The sequence below is a fragment of the Pantherophis guttatus genome, chromosome 11 (assembly GCF_059756535.1).
Source record: "Pantherophis guttatus breed Tessera chromosome 11, ASM5975653v1, whole genome shotgun sequence".
Lineage (NCBI taxonomy): Eukaryota > Metazoa > Chordata > Lepidosauria > Squamata > Colubridae > Pantherophis > Pantherophis guttatus.
In genome coordinates, this window is record NC_142073.1 from 23,156,690 (window position 1) to 23,172,640 (window position 15,951).

Sequence of the window (15,951 nt, forward strand, 5' to 3'; positions counted from 1 at the left end):
CCATTGTCCTCCCCAGCCTCCTCACTGTCCGACTCCGCTGCCAGATCCGCAGGCTGCTGGTGGACCACAACAGTGCCTAGCTCTGAAGCAAATGACAGAAGCGAGAAACCAGATCGAAAAGGATACAATTCTCTTACAGAATGAATTGCTAACAAATGATTCCTAACCATAGCAAAATAGTACAAGCAACTTCTTTAACAGAAGGAAAGAGGAAAGGTTAGATTAATTCGTGTCCTTTCAGTCCCATTAAAGTTTTAACAGCTGCTGAGTTCCAGGGGTGCTTTAGAACTTGTGCCATTGAATCCTCAGGAGCTGAGATCAAAGTGTTGATCTAGAACAGAGTTCCTCAACCTTTTTTGGGTTGGCGGCCTGGAGCAGGGGAGGGGGGGAGGAGATGATTTTGTGGGCGGGGCAGGCACATGTGTGCGAGTGCCTGCGATGTTTGCGGTGACACAAGAGTGGGACCACAAGTGCCCGTGACAATGAGTGGGGCCATGAGCACGGACATGCACACTACAGCCAGCTATTCGCGTGGCCCAGTGCTGATTAGGTTATGGCCCAGTAGTGGGTTGCAGCCTACATATTTGGGGCCCCTGATCTAGAACCTTAAACCTTTGACTTGGGATTTGATTTGGGATTTGGAGGAGGAGCGTGTTCAAAGTCTTTGAGTCCAGATTCCAGCAAGAGATTTTGCTGCCTAAATGTCAGAGGTGGAGACGATTGGCCCACAGATCATGTAGACCAGGGGTCCCCAACCCCCAGCCCATGGACATCACCGATCCACAGCATGCCAGAAACCAGATTGCACAAGCAAGCAAAGCTCCATCCACGGGATTGTTCTGCCCCAGCTACGGACCCCAAAGAACCGAGCACACACAAAGTCCGTTCAAACCTTGGTTTACTAAATAAATCAGTCTTTTACAACAATGGCTGTTAATTAACTGCATTAACAGCCGCCAAGAATTCAAAGAATAATAATTGAAAGCTTACTGTGGTTGGCAGAATGTCCAGAAGCAATTTGCAGGAAGCTGATAAGATAAGCAAGACAAGACACGAAGGTATCTGAACGAAGTTGTTCCCTGCAAATTGCTTCAGTCGGCATTCCTCCTTAAATAGGCTAAGGGAGTGGCCAGTTAGCCCCAAGACTTACTCTCGAGGAGACCTCCTCCTGAGGAGCCACTCCTGCATTTTGGCTCCTCCTCTTCTTCCTCTTCACTTATGGGAGCTTCTGGAGGTTCTGAAGGCCCTGGTTGAATCCCAGCCTCTGACATCACATCTTCTCCAGCCTCCTCATTGTCCGACTCGAGTGCCAGCTGCACAGGCTGCTGGCGCAGCACCACACCAGCCTCCTCACTGTCGGAATCAGCTACTAGCTACACAGGCCGCTGACGGGCCACAAGAGGGATGCAGACGGTACACAAAACCACATCCCCACCTCTCTCCACAAAATCGGTCCCTGGTGCCCAAAAGGTCCATGATGGCGAACCTATGGCACGCATGCCCAAGGTGGCACGCAGAGCCATCTTTCCAGGCACACAAGCTGTCGCCCAACTCACCTGCAGCTGTGCATGCGTGCACACCCCAGCTGGTGTTTGGGCCTCCAGTGCGCATGCATGCAATACCGGAAACCCAGCTGGTCTTTGGAGCTCTCCTGTGCATGCGCACATGTTTGTGTTGTTAGTGCATGTGCACTCGCAAGCCATGTGCATTGCTCAGATGGTGCAATTGTGTGCGTAGCGCATGGGGGGAGCCGTGCGAAAGCCACCCGCATGCGCAGATGGTGTGGTTGTGCACGCAGCACATGGGGGAGGAGCTGCGCATAAGCAAAGCATGTACCTGTTTGGCACTCGGTGAGTAAAAGGTTTGCTCCCACTGCCGTAGATGGACAACCTTTGTTAAGGAATCAAGTGCTGCTTCTTCTTTCTTCCCAGAGTCTGTTAGTTGCCCCCTCCTCTCTCGGTCTTGATCTACTCTTACCTCTGTAAAACACATCCACAAGTGAGCCTTGTACGGGATAAAATTGTTGTGTTCGCACAAAAAAAAATAGCCATAATTAAAAGAATTAAAATTAACCGAGCTTAGCAAATGCTGAGAACGTAGCTTCATCTTAGTTCAATGCACTGGGCCAATATAAGCACAAATGTTGAATCTATCTGGCCGCTGTGGGCAGCCATAGGATTCATGGCCACCTTCATAAGCGTTCTATATATCAATATTCAGGCCCTTAATCCAATTAAGCGCAGTATTTGTTGGCTGGTGAAAATCTGCTTTTCCTCCTGAATAAGCTGTTCAAAGTCAATCAGAATAGAGCTGGGAGGGAGCTTGGAGGTCTTCTGGTCCAACCCCCTGTCCAAGCAGGAGACCCTATAGAATTTGACACAAGTGACACTCTTCTTAAAAAACTCCAGTGATAAAACACCCACAACTTCTGAAGGCAGCTTCCGTTCCACTGGTTAATTGTCCTCACTGTTAGGAAGTTTCTCCTTAATTCCAGGTTGATTCTCTCATGGAATGGAATGGAATAGAATAGAATAGAATAGAATAGAATAGAATAGAATAGAATAGAATAGAATAGAATAGAATAGAATTAAGAACAGAAAGATATGGAATGGAATGGAGTGGAGTGGAGTGGAGTGGAGTGGAGTAGAGTAGAGTAGAGTAGAGTAGAGTAGAGTAGAGTAGAGTAGAGTAGAGTAGAGTAGAGTAGAGTAGAGTAGAGTAGAGTAGAGTAGAATAGAATAGAATAGAATAGAATAGAATAGAATAGAATAGAATAGAATTGAATTGAATTGAATTGAATTGAATTGAATTGAGAACAGAAAGATATGGAATGGAATAGAATAGAATAGAATAGAATAGAATAGAATAGAATAGAATAGAATAGAATGATATTGAATGGAATGGAATAGACTAGACTAGAATAGAATAGAATAGACTAGAATAGAACAGAACAGAACAGAATAGAATAGAATAGAAATAGAATAGAATAGAATAGAATAGAATAGAATAGAATAGAATAGAATAGAATAGAATAGAATAGAATAAAGAACCGAAAGATATAGAATGGAATGGAATAGAGCTGGAAGAGACCTTGGAGGTCTTCTAGTCCAGCCCCCTGCTGAAGCAGGAGAACCTATACAATATCAGAGAAGTAACTGTCTAGTCTCTTCTTAAAAACCTGGTGATAGAGCACCGATGATTTCTGGTGGCAAGTTGTTCCACTGGCTAATTGTCCTCACTGTTAGGAAGTTTCTCCTTAATTCCAGGTTGCTTCACTCCTTGATTAGTTTCCATCCATTGTTTCTTGTCCTGCCTTCTGGTGCTTTGGAGAATAATTTGACCCCCATCTTCTTTCTGGCAGCCCCTCAAAAACTGAAATCATGTCCGTCCGTCCCCCCCAGCCCTTCTTTTCATTAGACTCGACATAGCACTCAAACGGCAGCTGGTCACTTTGTACTCCAGTGTATGACAAGGAGCCCCACAGTCACCTGGGGTTGCTGCTAAATTGCCCACCTGGCTCACACCCGTCTCTTTCTCCCTGTGCCAAAGATGGAGCGTCTCCAGGCCGAGAACGCAGCCGAATGGGGCAAGCGAGAACGGCTTGAAACGGAGAAGCTGAATCTAGAACGGGAGAATAAGAAGCTGAAGGCCCAGATTGAAGATCTGGAGGAGATCCTGGCACGGAAACGAAGGCAAACCACTTGTGCCCTTGACACGGATTTCAAGACCATCCAAGCGGAGCTGTTTGAGAAGAATAAGGTAAGTTGGGTTCCCTTTTTGGTGGGGAAGGAAGCCCCCATTTCTCTGGAACTATGACTTGGGGTGGGGGGTGATGCTTGCAACTCTTCTGGGCCAAGAACCTGATTTGGATTCTGGATAGAACAAGTAGTCCTCGTCAGGGGTGAGTTCTAAAATTTTTTACTACTGGTTCTGTGGGCGTGGCTTATTTTGTGGGCGTGGTTTGATGGTCATGTGACAATTCTTTAGAATTTAGCGGAGGTACTGGTCTACCAGGCTTTTAACTGCTTGCAGAGCTGTACCGGTTGTACTCATTTGTTTTTGGAGGCCCCGGTCTATTCATTTGTTTTTGGAGGCCCCGGTCTACTCATTCGTTTTTGGAGGCCCCGGTCTACTCATTCATTTTTGGAGGCACCGGTCTACTCATTTGTTTTTGGAGGCACCAGTCTACTCATTTGTTTTTGGAGGCACCAGTCTACCCATTTGTTTTTGGAGGCCCCAGTTTACTCATTCGTTTTTGGAGGCACCGGTCTACCCATTTGTTTTTGGAGGCAGCGGTCTACTCATTCGTTTTTGGAGGCACCAGTCTACTCATTTGTTTTTGGAGGCACCGGTCTACCCATTTGTTTTTGGAGGCCCCGGTTTACTCATTCGTTTTTGGAGGCACCGGTCTATCCATTTGTTTTTGGAGGCCCCGGTTTACTCATTTGTTTTTGGAGGCCCCAGTCTACTCATTCGTTTTTGGAGGCCCCGGTCTACTCATTCGTTTTTGGAGGCACCGGTCTATCCATTTGTTTTTGGAGGCCCCAGTCTACTCATTCGTTTTTGGAGGCCCCGGTCTACTCATTTGTTTTTGGAGGCACCGGTCTACTCATTTGTTTTTGGAGGCACCGGTCTACCCATTTGTTTTTGGAGGCCCCGGTTTACTTATTTGTTTTTGGAGGCACCGGTCTATCCATTTGTTTTTGGAGGCCCCGGTTTACTCATTTGTTTTTGGAGGCCCCAGTCTACTCATTCGTTTTTGGAGGCACCGGTCTACCCATTTGTTTTTGGAGGCCCCGGTCTACTCATTCGTTTTTGGAGGCACCGGTCTATCCATTTGTTTTTGGAGGCCCCAGTCTACTCATTCGTTTTTGGAGGCCCCGGTCTACTCATTTGTTTTTGGAGGCACCGGTCTACTCATTCGTTTTTGGAGGCACCGGTCTACTCATTCGTTTTTGGAGGCCCCGGTCTACTCATTTGTTTTTGGAGGCACCGGTCTACTCATTCGTTTTTGGAGGCACCGGTCTACCCATTTGTTTTTGGAGGCCCCGGTTTACTTATTTGTTTTTGGAGGCACTGGTCTACACATTTGTTTTTGGAGGCCCTGGTCTACTTATTTGTTTTTGGAGGCACCGGTCTACTTATTTGTTTTTGGAGGCACCGGTCTACCACCACATTGCCTTTTAACACTGATCAGCTGTACGGCGGCCCTTTGAACCCCCGTGGCAAGAGTTTAAACAGTTTTTTTCCTTCTAGCCGATCAGCTGGGACTCGGGAGGCAGCAATAGATTGGGGGTTGGGCCAAATAAAAGATAAGAATAACACGGGGGGGGGGGCGGGCAGGAGGGCCCAGCTCCTGAACAAACGAACCGGGCCGAACCAGGAGGAACCCACCACTGGTCCTCGGCTTATAACAGCTCATTTAGTGTCCATTCAAATTTACAACGGCACTGAAAACAGTGACCGATGGCCGTTTTTCAAGAGTATGACTTTTGCGACATCCCCGTGGTCACGTGATCAAAATTCAGAGGCTTGGAAATTGGCATGTACTTATGACAGTTGCAGTGTCCCAGGGTCACGTGATCCGCTTTTGCGACCTTCTGAACAGCAAAGTCAATGGAGAAGCCAGGTTCACTTAACAACCATGTGACTCACTTAACAACTGCCGTGATTCAGTTAACAGCTGTGGCAAGAAAAGTCGTAAAATGGGGCAAAGCTCACTTAGCAAACGTCTCACTTATCAACAGAAAATTTGGGCTCAGTTTTGGTCGTAAGTCAAGGACTACCTGTACATTGGCATTGGGGGTGGGGGGCAGCCTCCTCACAGTAGTGGGTGGCTGGGAAAAATGCTACATGAATTTCCTTTCTAATGACATATAATTTAAATTAAATGCTGTTAATATAACTCCTGTTGCTTGGGTCCCACGTATTTCTGTAGGACTGCTGGATCTTGAAATAATAAATTGCATACGTTCCTAAGGCTATTGAGTAATCACAGTTTGGTACTATTACAGTGCAGTCAGCCAGATGTTTAGAGTGGATTTGGCATTTGTATCCACCTACTGAGTCCTTTCCAAGGGCTTGAGATAGGCAGATGTGGTTGTTTAAGGGTATATATGATGAGGGGACTGGAGGCTAAAACATAGGATGAACGGTTGCAGGAACTGAGCATGGCTAGTCTAGTGAAGGGAAGAACCAGGGGAGACATGATAGCAGTCTTCCAATATCTCAGGGGCTGCCACAGAGAGGAGGGGGGGGATCAAGCTATTTTCCAAAGCCTCTGAAAGCCAGACAAGGAATAATGGATGGAAATTGACGAAGGACCAAGGAGCCTGGATAGCTCAACAGAAAGAGCACTGTAATTTAACACCAGCTGTCTGCAATTAAAATAAGATCGAATCTCACCAGGCTCAAGGTTGACTCAGCCTTCCATTCTTTCTAAGGCAGGTAAATTGAGAACCCGGATTGTGGGGGCAATAAACTGACCTTGTATAAAAGATACAAAAGTATGAAGGCTATTGCTTAACGCACTGTAAGCCGCCCTGAGTCTCCGGAGAAGGGCGGCATATAAATCAAATTTTAAAAAAAGGAGAGATTCAACCTAGAAATAAGGAGAAATTTTCTGAGAGTGAGAACAATCAACCCATGGAACAGAAGTTGCCTTCGGAAGTTGTGGGAGCTTCATCACTGGAGGCTTTCAAGAAGAGACTGAACTACCCTCTGTCAGAAATGGTGTAGGGTCTCCTGCTTGGGCGGGGGTTGGACTAGATGACCTACAAGGTCCCTTCTAACTCTGTTAATCAGACTGGACTGTCATTTCTCAGAAAGAGAGATGTAGGGTCTCCTGGTTTGGCTGGGGGTTGGACTAGATGACCTACAAAGTCCCTTCCAACTCTGTTAATCTGTTAAAGAGGTATGACGCTGCCTTTTGCAATTGAGGGATGGTGAATTTGTCAATGTTGATCATGTTCAAATGGTGCTCCAGATGTTTTGGGATTGCACCCAACGTGCCTGGTATATGGTTGGTTGCACAGTCAGCCAAAAGTTTAGACTGGATTTGGCATTTTTATTCATCTGTCGAGTCCTGCTCAAGATCCTGGGATATGCAGATGTTGTTGTTTGATGGCATTCAAGGTCTCATTGCAGGATGTGAGCTGTTCCCAGCAAAGATGCCTTTTGCCATTGACTGATGGGAATTTTGTCAAGATGATGAAGATGATGATGATGATGATGATGATGATGTGATGATAATGATAATGAAACCTTTCAAGTTATAAATAATTCCGTAATCCAAGCAAAGAACTTTTGTTATTGGGCAGATATAGGTTTTTAAAAAAGGAAAAATCCATCGAAGTCAAAATCAGCTCCTGATAAGTACCTGGACATGGGCATAAGGTTTTCTTGGCCATAAAACAGAAGCAACGTCTGCCTTTTCTTCTCCCAGTTTCTGATTTCCCAGTCTAGCCAAATCCTGGTGGCCTCCCATTCACAGGTTCGGCTTTGCTCATTTGTTTCTAAGATCCAGGGTTGTTCCCTCCCTAATTATGAGGACCACAAGTGATAAGTCCAATGATTCCCATTTCAGGCCAAAAAAAAAAAAAAATCGATACTGGGTTTCCATCCAGCAATAAATGCAATTGTCTTTTCTCTAATCAATCAAGTCAATTTGGCCATCTCTGCAAATTGCGTTATCTTCACCAACCATTCCTCTATTGTGGGTCAAACATTTTTCCACTTTTGGGTGCTCACATCTTTTTCCCTCCCCAAATATATTAATTTTTATTTAAGGGTTTGAAAGAATATAAATGAAAAAAAAAACCTCATTTAGAAGAGACAAGTGAATGATACTCAGAAATGCATTTCTAACTCTCAACAGCAGGGGGCAGTCAAACCTTACTATTGGGGGGAAAAGTTTTTTTTTTCTTCCCCAATTCCTGTGTCTTGCAAAAGGAGACTTATTTGTGGTACAGTGAATCCTGTTCACCACCACACCCAATCCAGTAAAATGGCACTGGTGTTTGTTCAAAAGGCAGCTGGGCTCTTTTTTTCTTTGGGGAAGAAGAAGGAGAAAACGTTTCGCTTCTCATCCAAGAAGCTTCATCAGTTGTGACTTGGATGATGGAGGATGGAAGGATAGATTCTGACGATAGGTTCTGATGCAGGATTCAATCTGGGTCAGTCACCAAGACCAGAGGTTTAGTGGTCCTAGGAAGAATGATATCCCCATTCAACTCTTCCTGTACAGGTAGTCCTCGACTTACGATCCCAATTGAGCCCAAAACATAGTGTCAGCACTTCAAGCTGCATTTACTCTAGTGCTGACATAAGAAGGAGAAGTGGAGGCATCTGGAAAGGGACGTTTGACTTTTCACCTACTTATTTTCCCTGGAGATAATATCCCCTAGGAGATGGGATGGGAGGGGGGAAATTCCTTTGAGCTGGAACGGTAGATTAGGGGTAGAATGACTTGGAAGATGGCCAATGAGTGCAGGGGAGTGGGGAACGGAAAGGGAGGGTTTTGGGTCTGGAAGTCAGTGTTGGCTTCGATGAGTCGGAGGTAGAATGTCGTGCAATAAATTGCAAATAAATGCAATTTATTTGAGACGACCTCGAAACCTGACACATAGGTTGCTAAGCAAGACATTTCTTGAGTTTTGCCCCATTTTATGACCTTTCTTGTCCACGGTTGTTAAATGAATCACTGAAGTTGTTAGCAACACGGTTGTTAAGTGAATCTGGCTTCCCCATTGACTTTGCTTGTCAGAAGGTCACAAATGGTGATTCACAGTTTCAGGGTTGCAAGTTGACAATCAGATGACATTGTAACTGTCATAAATATGGACCAAGTGAGCCAGGCATCCGAATTTTGATCACGTTAACAATGAGGATGCTGCAAAGGTCATAAGTCTGAAAAATGCTCACTTTTTTTCAGTGCCGGTGTAGCTTTGAATGGTCACTAAACAAACTCCTTGTAAGTCAAGGTCTACCTTGGTCACCAGGAGTCAAGCTCATCAGTTCTTTCTTTATCCCAATTTTGGGAGGGGTTGACCAATCAGAAGAGGTCAACCTCTTCCTTTATTCTCCATAAAGGAAGAATCTGCCTCCTGTTAGGTTGCATTCCAGGCAGGTCTTCTATCTTGGAGGGAGGACAAAGAAAGCCATCCCTTCCCCCGCCAGTCCGAGCTGGTTTTGTGTCCTTCAGGAGTTGGCTGACCTGAAGCACGTCCATGCCAAGCTGAAGAAGCAGCACCAGGAGAAGATGGCCGAACTGGGCCACACGATCCGGCGAGTGGAGCAGCACGAGGGAGAAGTGAAGAAGTTGCGGTTACGAGTAGAGGAACTCAAGAAGGAGCTGGCCCAAGCGGAGGACGAGGTGAGTTGCCTTCTGCTGACTTTGCAATGTTGACAAAGAGAGGAGAACCCCTTGCTGTCCCTTTCTCATTCTGCCAGGGTCCCCGCAAAGCCAAGCAAGCCTGTTGGGTGTGAAGGGATCAAGATCAGCTGTGCAAGTTCTGGGTATAACAGCTTCTCTTCTCCTAAAACCAGCTCTCCTGAACCAAAATCCACTTTCCAGATGTTTGGACTAGACTTCTCTAGCCACCTTTTCAGAAGTCCTAAAGGTGCTTTTTCAAGAGGCAACTGGACCATCCAAGAAGGGCTGAAGAAGCTTCTTGGATGAGAAGCAAAATTATCTTCAAAGAAAAAACCCAGAAAGTCCAGTTGCCTCTTGAAAAAGCATCTTTGGGACAACCGTGACCAGGATGACTGAGAATCTTCATAGAGGCCTTTTCAGAAGGAACCTGGATTTGACAAGACAGGTTACGCAATCTAGAATTTCAAGAATGGTGTTCTGCTTTTATGCACCCAGTTCCTACTGGAGTAAGGCATCCATGCTGTGCCCAGGACACATGCTGTATTAACAAACTTTGGTCCAGTTGCCATGATTTAACCTTTTTACCATGTTTCCCCGAAAATAAGACCCTGTCTTATTATTTTTTTGAACCCTGAAATAAGCGCTTGGCCTTATTTTCAGGGAGGTCTTATTATTTTGGGGCACAGGGAGCGAGACGGGGTTCCTCTTGCCATCTTATCTGATTTCCAGCTCTGCATTTAAATATTTTCGGGGAGAGGCTTAATTTAGCGCATGCACTCAAAAGCCCGATTGGGCTTATTATCAGGGGATGTCTTATTTTCGGGAACACAGAGTAGATACTTTGGGCCTGGATGATTGAGTCTTTCATTTACACTGTTTGAGCATCTTCTGTTACCCAAAGATTCGTGTCCTTCTGAATTTGTTATCCAGATCTTTTCCCAGCTTGAGAAATGCTGGCCTTGGGCTCTCTGTTTGGAAAACACATTTGGAAATCCTATTATCCTGCATGGTGTGTTCTACAGGTAGTTCTTCACTTGCAATTATTCACTTAGTGACCCTTCAAACAGCACTGAAAAAAGTAGCTTAGCACTGTTTTGCACGACATCATCCCTGTGATCACGTGATCAAAATTTGATTGCTTGGCAACTGGCATGTATTCATGATGGTGTCAGCGTCCTGGAGCCACATGATCCCTTTTTGCGACCTTCTGACATGCAAAGTCAGCAGGGAAGCCAGATTCACTTAACAACCGTGTTTCTAATTTAACAACTGCAGTGATTCACTTAACAACTGCGGCAAGAAAGATCATAAAACGGCAAAATTCATTTAACAACTTGCTTGCTTAGCATCTTAGTCTCAACTGTGATCATAAGTCAAGAACTATCTGTAGTTAGCCTGGCCTTAAAAGATGTTATGTCTTATTCTTAACCTCTTAATAGGTTTTTTTTTGTTGTTTCATTTTGTTTGCTGTTTATTGTTTTCCCCTTAATATAGATCAGGAAGGCAAAATGTTTGCTCCAGACACTGTTAGCCAGATATAGAAGCCAATGAAATAAAGCCAAAAAACCCCCATCAGGGTTAATTTTTATCAACCTCTGGTCATTATTGCCAAGGAAGACCCATTATGTTCCATCTTCAGCTACGATGGAAGAGAAAATGCATTTTTTATTCACCCGAGTCTTCTTTTTTGGCCCCTGAATTGCCTTGTCGTGCCCAATACCGAATGCGCCCGGGGTTGAGCTCATTTTAATTGGCTTCTATTGATTCCGTGGAAATGCTTCGTCTTCTGTCTTTTTATGTCGTTTGCTGACGTCTAAGTACCGTATTACGCTATTTATATTTTATGGCTTCTGGAATCACCATTCGAAATGAAGACCGGACGGAGATGGAGCAAAGACTGATAGATCGAATCATCATAAAGCCCATTGATTTCAAAAGGACCAATCTTCCTGGGGGTTTTAATGATTGTCATGCACTAATTCTCTAGATGGTTCGGCTGGAGATGGGAGAGCATGCACACAGCACGTAAAAGATGTTCTTAGCTAAAAATTCCTCCTAACATCAGCAAAGAGGTTGAGACTCTGGAAAGAGTGCAGAGAAGAGCAACCAGGATGATTAGAGGACTGGAGACTAAAACATACGATGAACGGTTGCAGGAACTGGGTATGGCTAGTCTAGGGAAGAGAAGGATCAGGGGAGAAAGGATAGCATCTTTCAATATTTGAGGGGCTGCCACAGAGAGGAGGGGGTCAAGCTATTTTCCAAGGCACCCAAAGGCCAGACAAGGAACAATGGATGGAAACTGTACAAGGAGAGATTCAACCTAGAAATAAGGAGAAATTTTCTGACAGTGAGAACAATCAACCCATGGAACAGAATTTGCCTTCGGAAGTTGAGGGAACTTCCCCTTGGAAGCTTTCAAGGGGAGACTGGACTGCCATTTGACAGAAATGGTGGAGGGTCTCTTGCTTGGCCGTGGGTTGGACTAGATGACCTACAAGGTCCCTTCCAGCTCTTGATTGTTAGCTCAGTCTCTCCTATTCATCCATGTTTGGGAAATTCCCTGAGTGCTGCTCCCAAGCCAGAAAAAAAAGAAAAGAAAAGAAAAGAAAGAAAGACAAAACAGACCCGGGATCCAATTTTGTCTGAGACAGTTTCATCTAAGAGTGATAAAAAGAGGCATAAAATTGGACAAGAAGTGCTGGTTTCCATTACTGGCTGTCTTAAGATCTGTGCAGCCATTTATTTAAAGTGACCTTGTTCTGAATCAGCCAAATGGAGCCCTCGGTATTTCAATCCACTTTTCTTTTTATTGGACCTGCAAGAATAGAAGACGAAGGAAGTCAAGGCTGCAGAAGGGGCTGGTCCCTTGCCTTCTGTTGATGGGGCTCAGGTTCCATAAGCCTATGGCAAGATACAGGTAGTCCCAGACTTAACAACAGCTCATTTAGTGACCATTCAAAGTTACAATGGCTACTGAAAAAAATGAGTGAAGACTGTTTTTTACACTTTTGCCACAGTTGCAGCATCCCCAGGGTCACATGATCAAAATTTAGATGCTTGGCAGCTGACTCATACTTATGACGGTTGCTGTGTCTCACGGTCATGGGATCCCCTTTTGCGACCCCCTGACAAGAAAAGTCAACGGGGAAGCCAGATTCACTGAACAAGGAGGTCACTCATTCAACAGCTGCAGTGATTGACTTACTAATAACTGTGGCCGGAAAGTTCATAAAACGGAGCAAAATTCACTGCACAAATATCTCACTTAGTAGCCAAAAAAAATGGGGCTCTATTGTGGTCGTAAGTCGAGGACTACCGGTACAGGAAGAGTTTAATGGGGATATTATTCTTCCTAGGATGACTCTTGGGAGCCCAGATGTGGAGAAAACTTCTACTCCAACCCTCCGCCCAAACAGGAGACCCTACACCATTTCTGACAGATGGCAGTCCAGTCTCTTCTTGAAAGCTTCCAGTAATGAAGCTCCCATGACTTCTGAAGGCAACTTCTGTTCCATTGGTTGATTGCTCTCACAGTCAGAAAATTTCTCCTTATTTCTAGGTTGAATCTCTCCTTGATCAGTTTCCACCCATGATTCCTTCTCTGGCCTTCAAGGTGCTTTGGAAAACAGCTTGACCCCCTCCTCTCTGTGGCAACCCCTCAAATATCCTGTCTCCCCTGGTCCTTCTCTTCACTAGACTAGCCATGCCTAGTTCTTGCAACCATTCGTCCTATATTTTAGCCTCCAGTCCCCTTATCATCCTGGTTGCTCTTCTCTGCACTTTTTCTAGAGTCTCCACATCTTTTTTATAGTGTGGAGACCAAAACTGGATGCAGTACTCTAGGTGTGGTCTTACTAAGGCTAAGAAGCTTGTGCTGGGGTTAGAAATGTTGTAAAATAGCTTGACCCCCTTCCTCCTCTCTGTGGCAGCCCCTCAAATATTGGAAGACTGCTATTATGTCTCTCCTGGTCCTTCTCTTCACTAGACTAGCTATGCCCAATTCTTGCAACCATTCATCCTATGTTTTAGCCTCCAGTCCCCGAATCATCCCAGTTGCTCTTCTCTGCACTCTTTCTAGAGTCTCCACATCTTTTTTATAGTGTGGTGACCAAAACTGGAAGCAGTACTCTAGGTGGGGTCTTACTAGGGCTTTATAGAGCGGTATTAGTACCTCCCTTGATCTTGATTGTATCCCTCTGTTAATGCAATTTAGGATTGCCTTGGCTTTTTTGGCTGCTGCCACACACTGCTGGCCCATATTTAATTGACTCAGACTCCTGCTGTAAGAGCTTTAAAGGTGATGAGCAACATTTTGAATTGGACCTGGAAGCAAAGGGGCAGCCAGCGCAGCTCGCTTAACAACCTGAAATGCCAGCTCAGCCTGGATTAAATCTCAAAACTTCCATCTTTGGGTTGATAGATAAGAGAGGGGTTAATGCAATTTAGGATTGCATTGGCTTTTTTGGCTGCCGCTGCACATTGCTGGCTCCTATTTACCTGGTTGTCCACTAAGACTCCAAGATCCCCTTCACAGTCACTGCTATTAAGCCTGGTTTCACCCAGTCTATGTGTGTACGTAAATACACATAAATGTACATAAATAAATCCATAAACCCTGTGCTCTCTGCCCCCTTGCAGCTCGATGAGGCGCATAACCAGGCCCGCAAATTGCAGAGATCGCTGGATGAGCAGACGGAACAGAGTGAAAATCTCCAAGTTCAGCTGGAACATCTGCAATCCAGGTAGGGGGAAGAAGTAAGCGACCTCTACTTGCCCTATCAACAGAGGGACGGAGAATATGAGAAGGAATGCAGGTAGTCCTCGACTAATGACCATAATTGAGCCAAATAAAGCAGCCATTAAGTAAATGTAGCAGCTGTTAAGCAGATCTGTTTTACCCAATGGGTTTTTTTCACCAGAAATTCAGAAGTTAAACCTGGAAACAGGCAAAAAAAACATCAAACATCACTGTCACATGAATTTAGGACAGTGAAATCTGCCAATCCAAAATTCAGTCATGTGACTGAGGAAGGGGTGCAGCCATTGTAATTTCAAAATTGGATCGCAAGTAGCGTTTGGGGGGGAGGGGTCTGTCATAAATTCAAATGCTTGCTGAGCGGCCGGTCATAAGTCAAGGACCATCTGTATCTCTCAGAAAATCTGATGATTTTTTTTTCCTTTTCTAGTTTCATAACTTGATCAGGTTTCCAATCAAGTTTTTAGTTCCTCTTGTTTAGGAGAAGTACTTGAAGATAATTTGTGGAATTTTTACTTATAGATAGACATGGATTTAATCCCCTAATACTCATCTGTACTTTTGCTATCCACCTTCTGTTCACCTCTCGCAAAACAGGCTTGGCCATAAATTTTTTTTTTAAAAAAAAAATACATGTATTTCACACCTAAGACAAAAATGAGATGAGGTTATATACTGCAGGTAGCAAGACCTTTTTAAAATAGATGGGGTGGGGAAACTATTACGGTTCTTGCCTCTTATTTCATTTCCTACTTCCAACCCGTACCACATAAATAGGGTTGCAGTAATTCTGTGTTTGTTCTTTTTTGGAAGTTGGAAGATAGGAGATAATTGCAAATCTGGCAGATTGGGTGCAAAGGGTTAACAGATCCAGCTATCTCTTTCCTTTTTCAGTGTTCTGACCTAGGCCTCCTGAGTCAGTAAAACACACGAGTATTCCCAAAAACCTCTTTTATTTTAACAGCTGTGAATTCTGTTCATTCACAGATGAGTCCCAAATTGTTGTAAAGAGTCCTTCGGGATAAGGCTGATAATCACCTGCCTTTATCTCCCTTGACACGCTGCCAAAGACCTAATTGGCAAAGCCACACGGAGTCCAGAATCAAACAGAGCTTCAGGCTTTAAACTGCACAGAATTAACAATGTTGCTTCCTGCAAAGGCCCACATGCCTTTGCTCCTCTTTTAAGTCTTATGGGAGGGGCCAATCATCTCCAAGCCCTACTCCTGAGTCGTCCCTTTTGTTTTAGTTGTTCTTGCCTTCTGGCAGCTCTGCACATGCGCGACCTGGGAACAGTCTCCCCCTGTTCCTCTGCCTCACTGAGGTCCAACTCTGGAGGCTCCGGAGGCAGCACGTACCTCCCAGATGGCCCTTTCTCTGCCTCCGATGCAGAGCCCTCGTCCGAGCCTTCCCCAGACTCCAGGACTGGCCCATGGTCCTCCCCAGCCTCCTCGCTGTCCGACTCTGCTGCCAGCTCCGCAGATTGCTGGCGGACCACAAAAGTCAGAATCGCTGTGGGTTACTTTTTTCGTAATCACCTCTTGTGATTCTCCAGAGCCGAAGCTCACCAACACCCAACCACACATGTTGCCCTTCTATAGGTATAATCAGATACATAAGTGCCTCTCATGGTGTGCAAGAGAGAGCATCCTTTGGGTAAGACGTGCTTTGCTAAGGTCTTCAGTTGGCCTAGAATCAGTGGTGAAATCCATTTTTTTTTACTACCGGTTCTCTGGGCGTGGCTTGGTGGGCGTGGTTTGGCTTGGTGGCATGGCAGGGGAAGGATACTGCAAAATCTCCACTCCCTCCCCACTCCAGGG

The 15,951-nt window shown here is 45.1% G+C and overlaps 1 protein-coding gene across 8 annotated transcripts in view; it reads left to right on the top strand.

The window, feature by feature from the left end:
• CCDC102A (coiled-coil domain containing 102A) overlaps positions 1 to 15,951 on the top strand; it is a 119,690-nt gene that overhangs the window by 36,353 nt on the left and 67,386 nt on the right. For 3 of the 8 annotated variants that reach the window (XM_087877010.1, XM_034425516.3, XM_034425517.2), the window contains exons 6-8: positions 3,550 to 3,759; positions 9,203 to 9,373; positions 14,015 to 14,118. In XM_087877010.1, coding sequence (XP_087733136.1) covers positions 3,550 to 3,759; positions 9,203 to 9,373; positions 14,015 to 14,118 — 485 coding nt within the window. Of the gene's footprint in view, positions 1 to 3,549; positions 3,760 to 9,202; positions 9,374 to 14,014; positions 14,132 to 15,951 lie in introns of all 8 variants that reach the window. The other 5 variants (XM_034425519.3, XM_087877011.1, XM_034425520.3 and 2 more) reach the window with 3 other exon arrangements.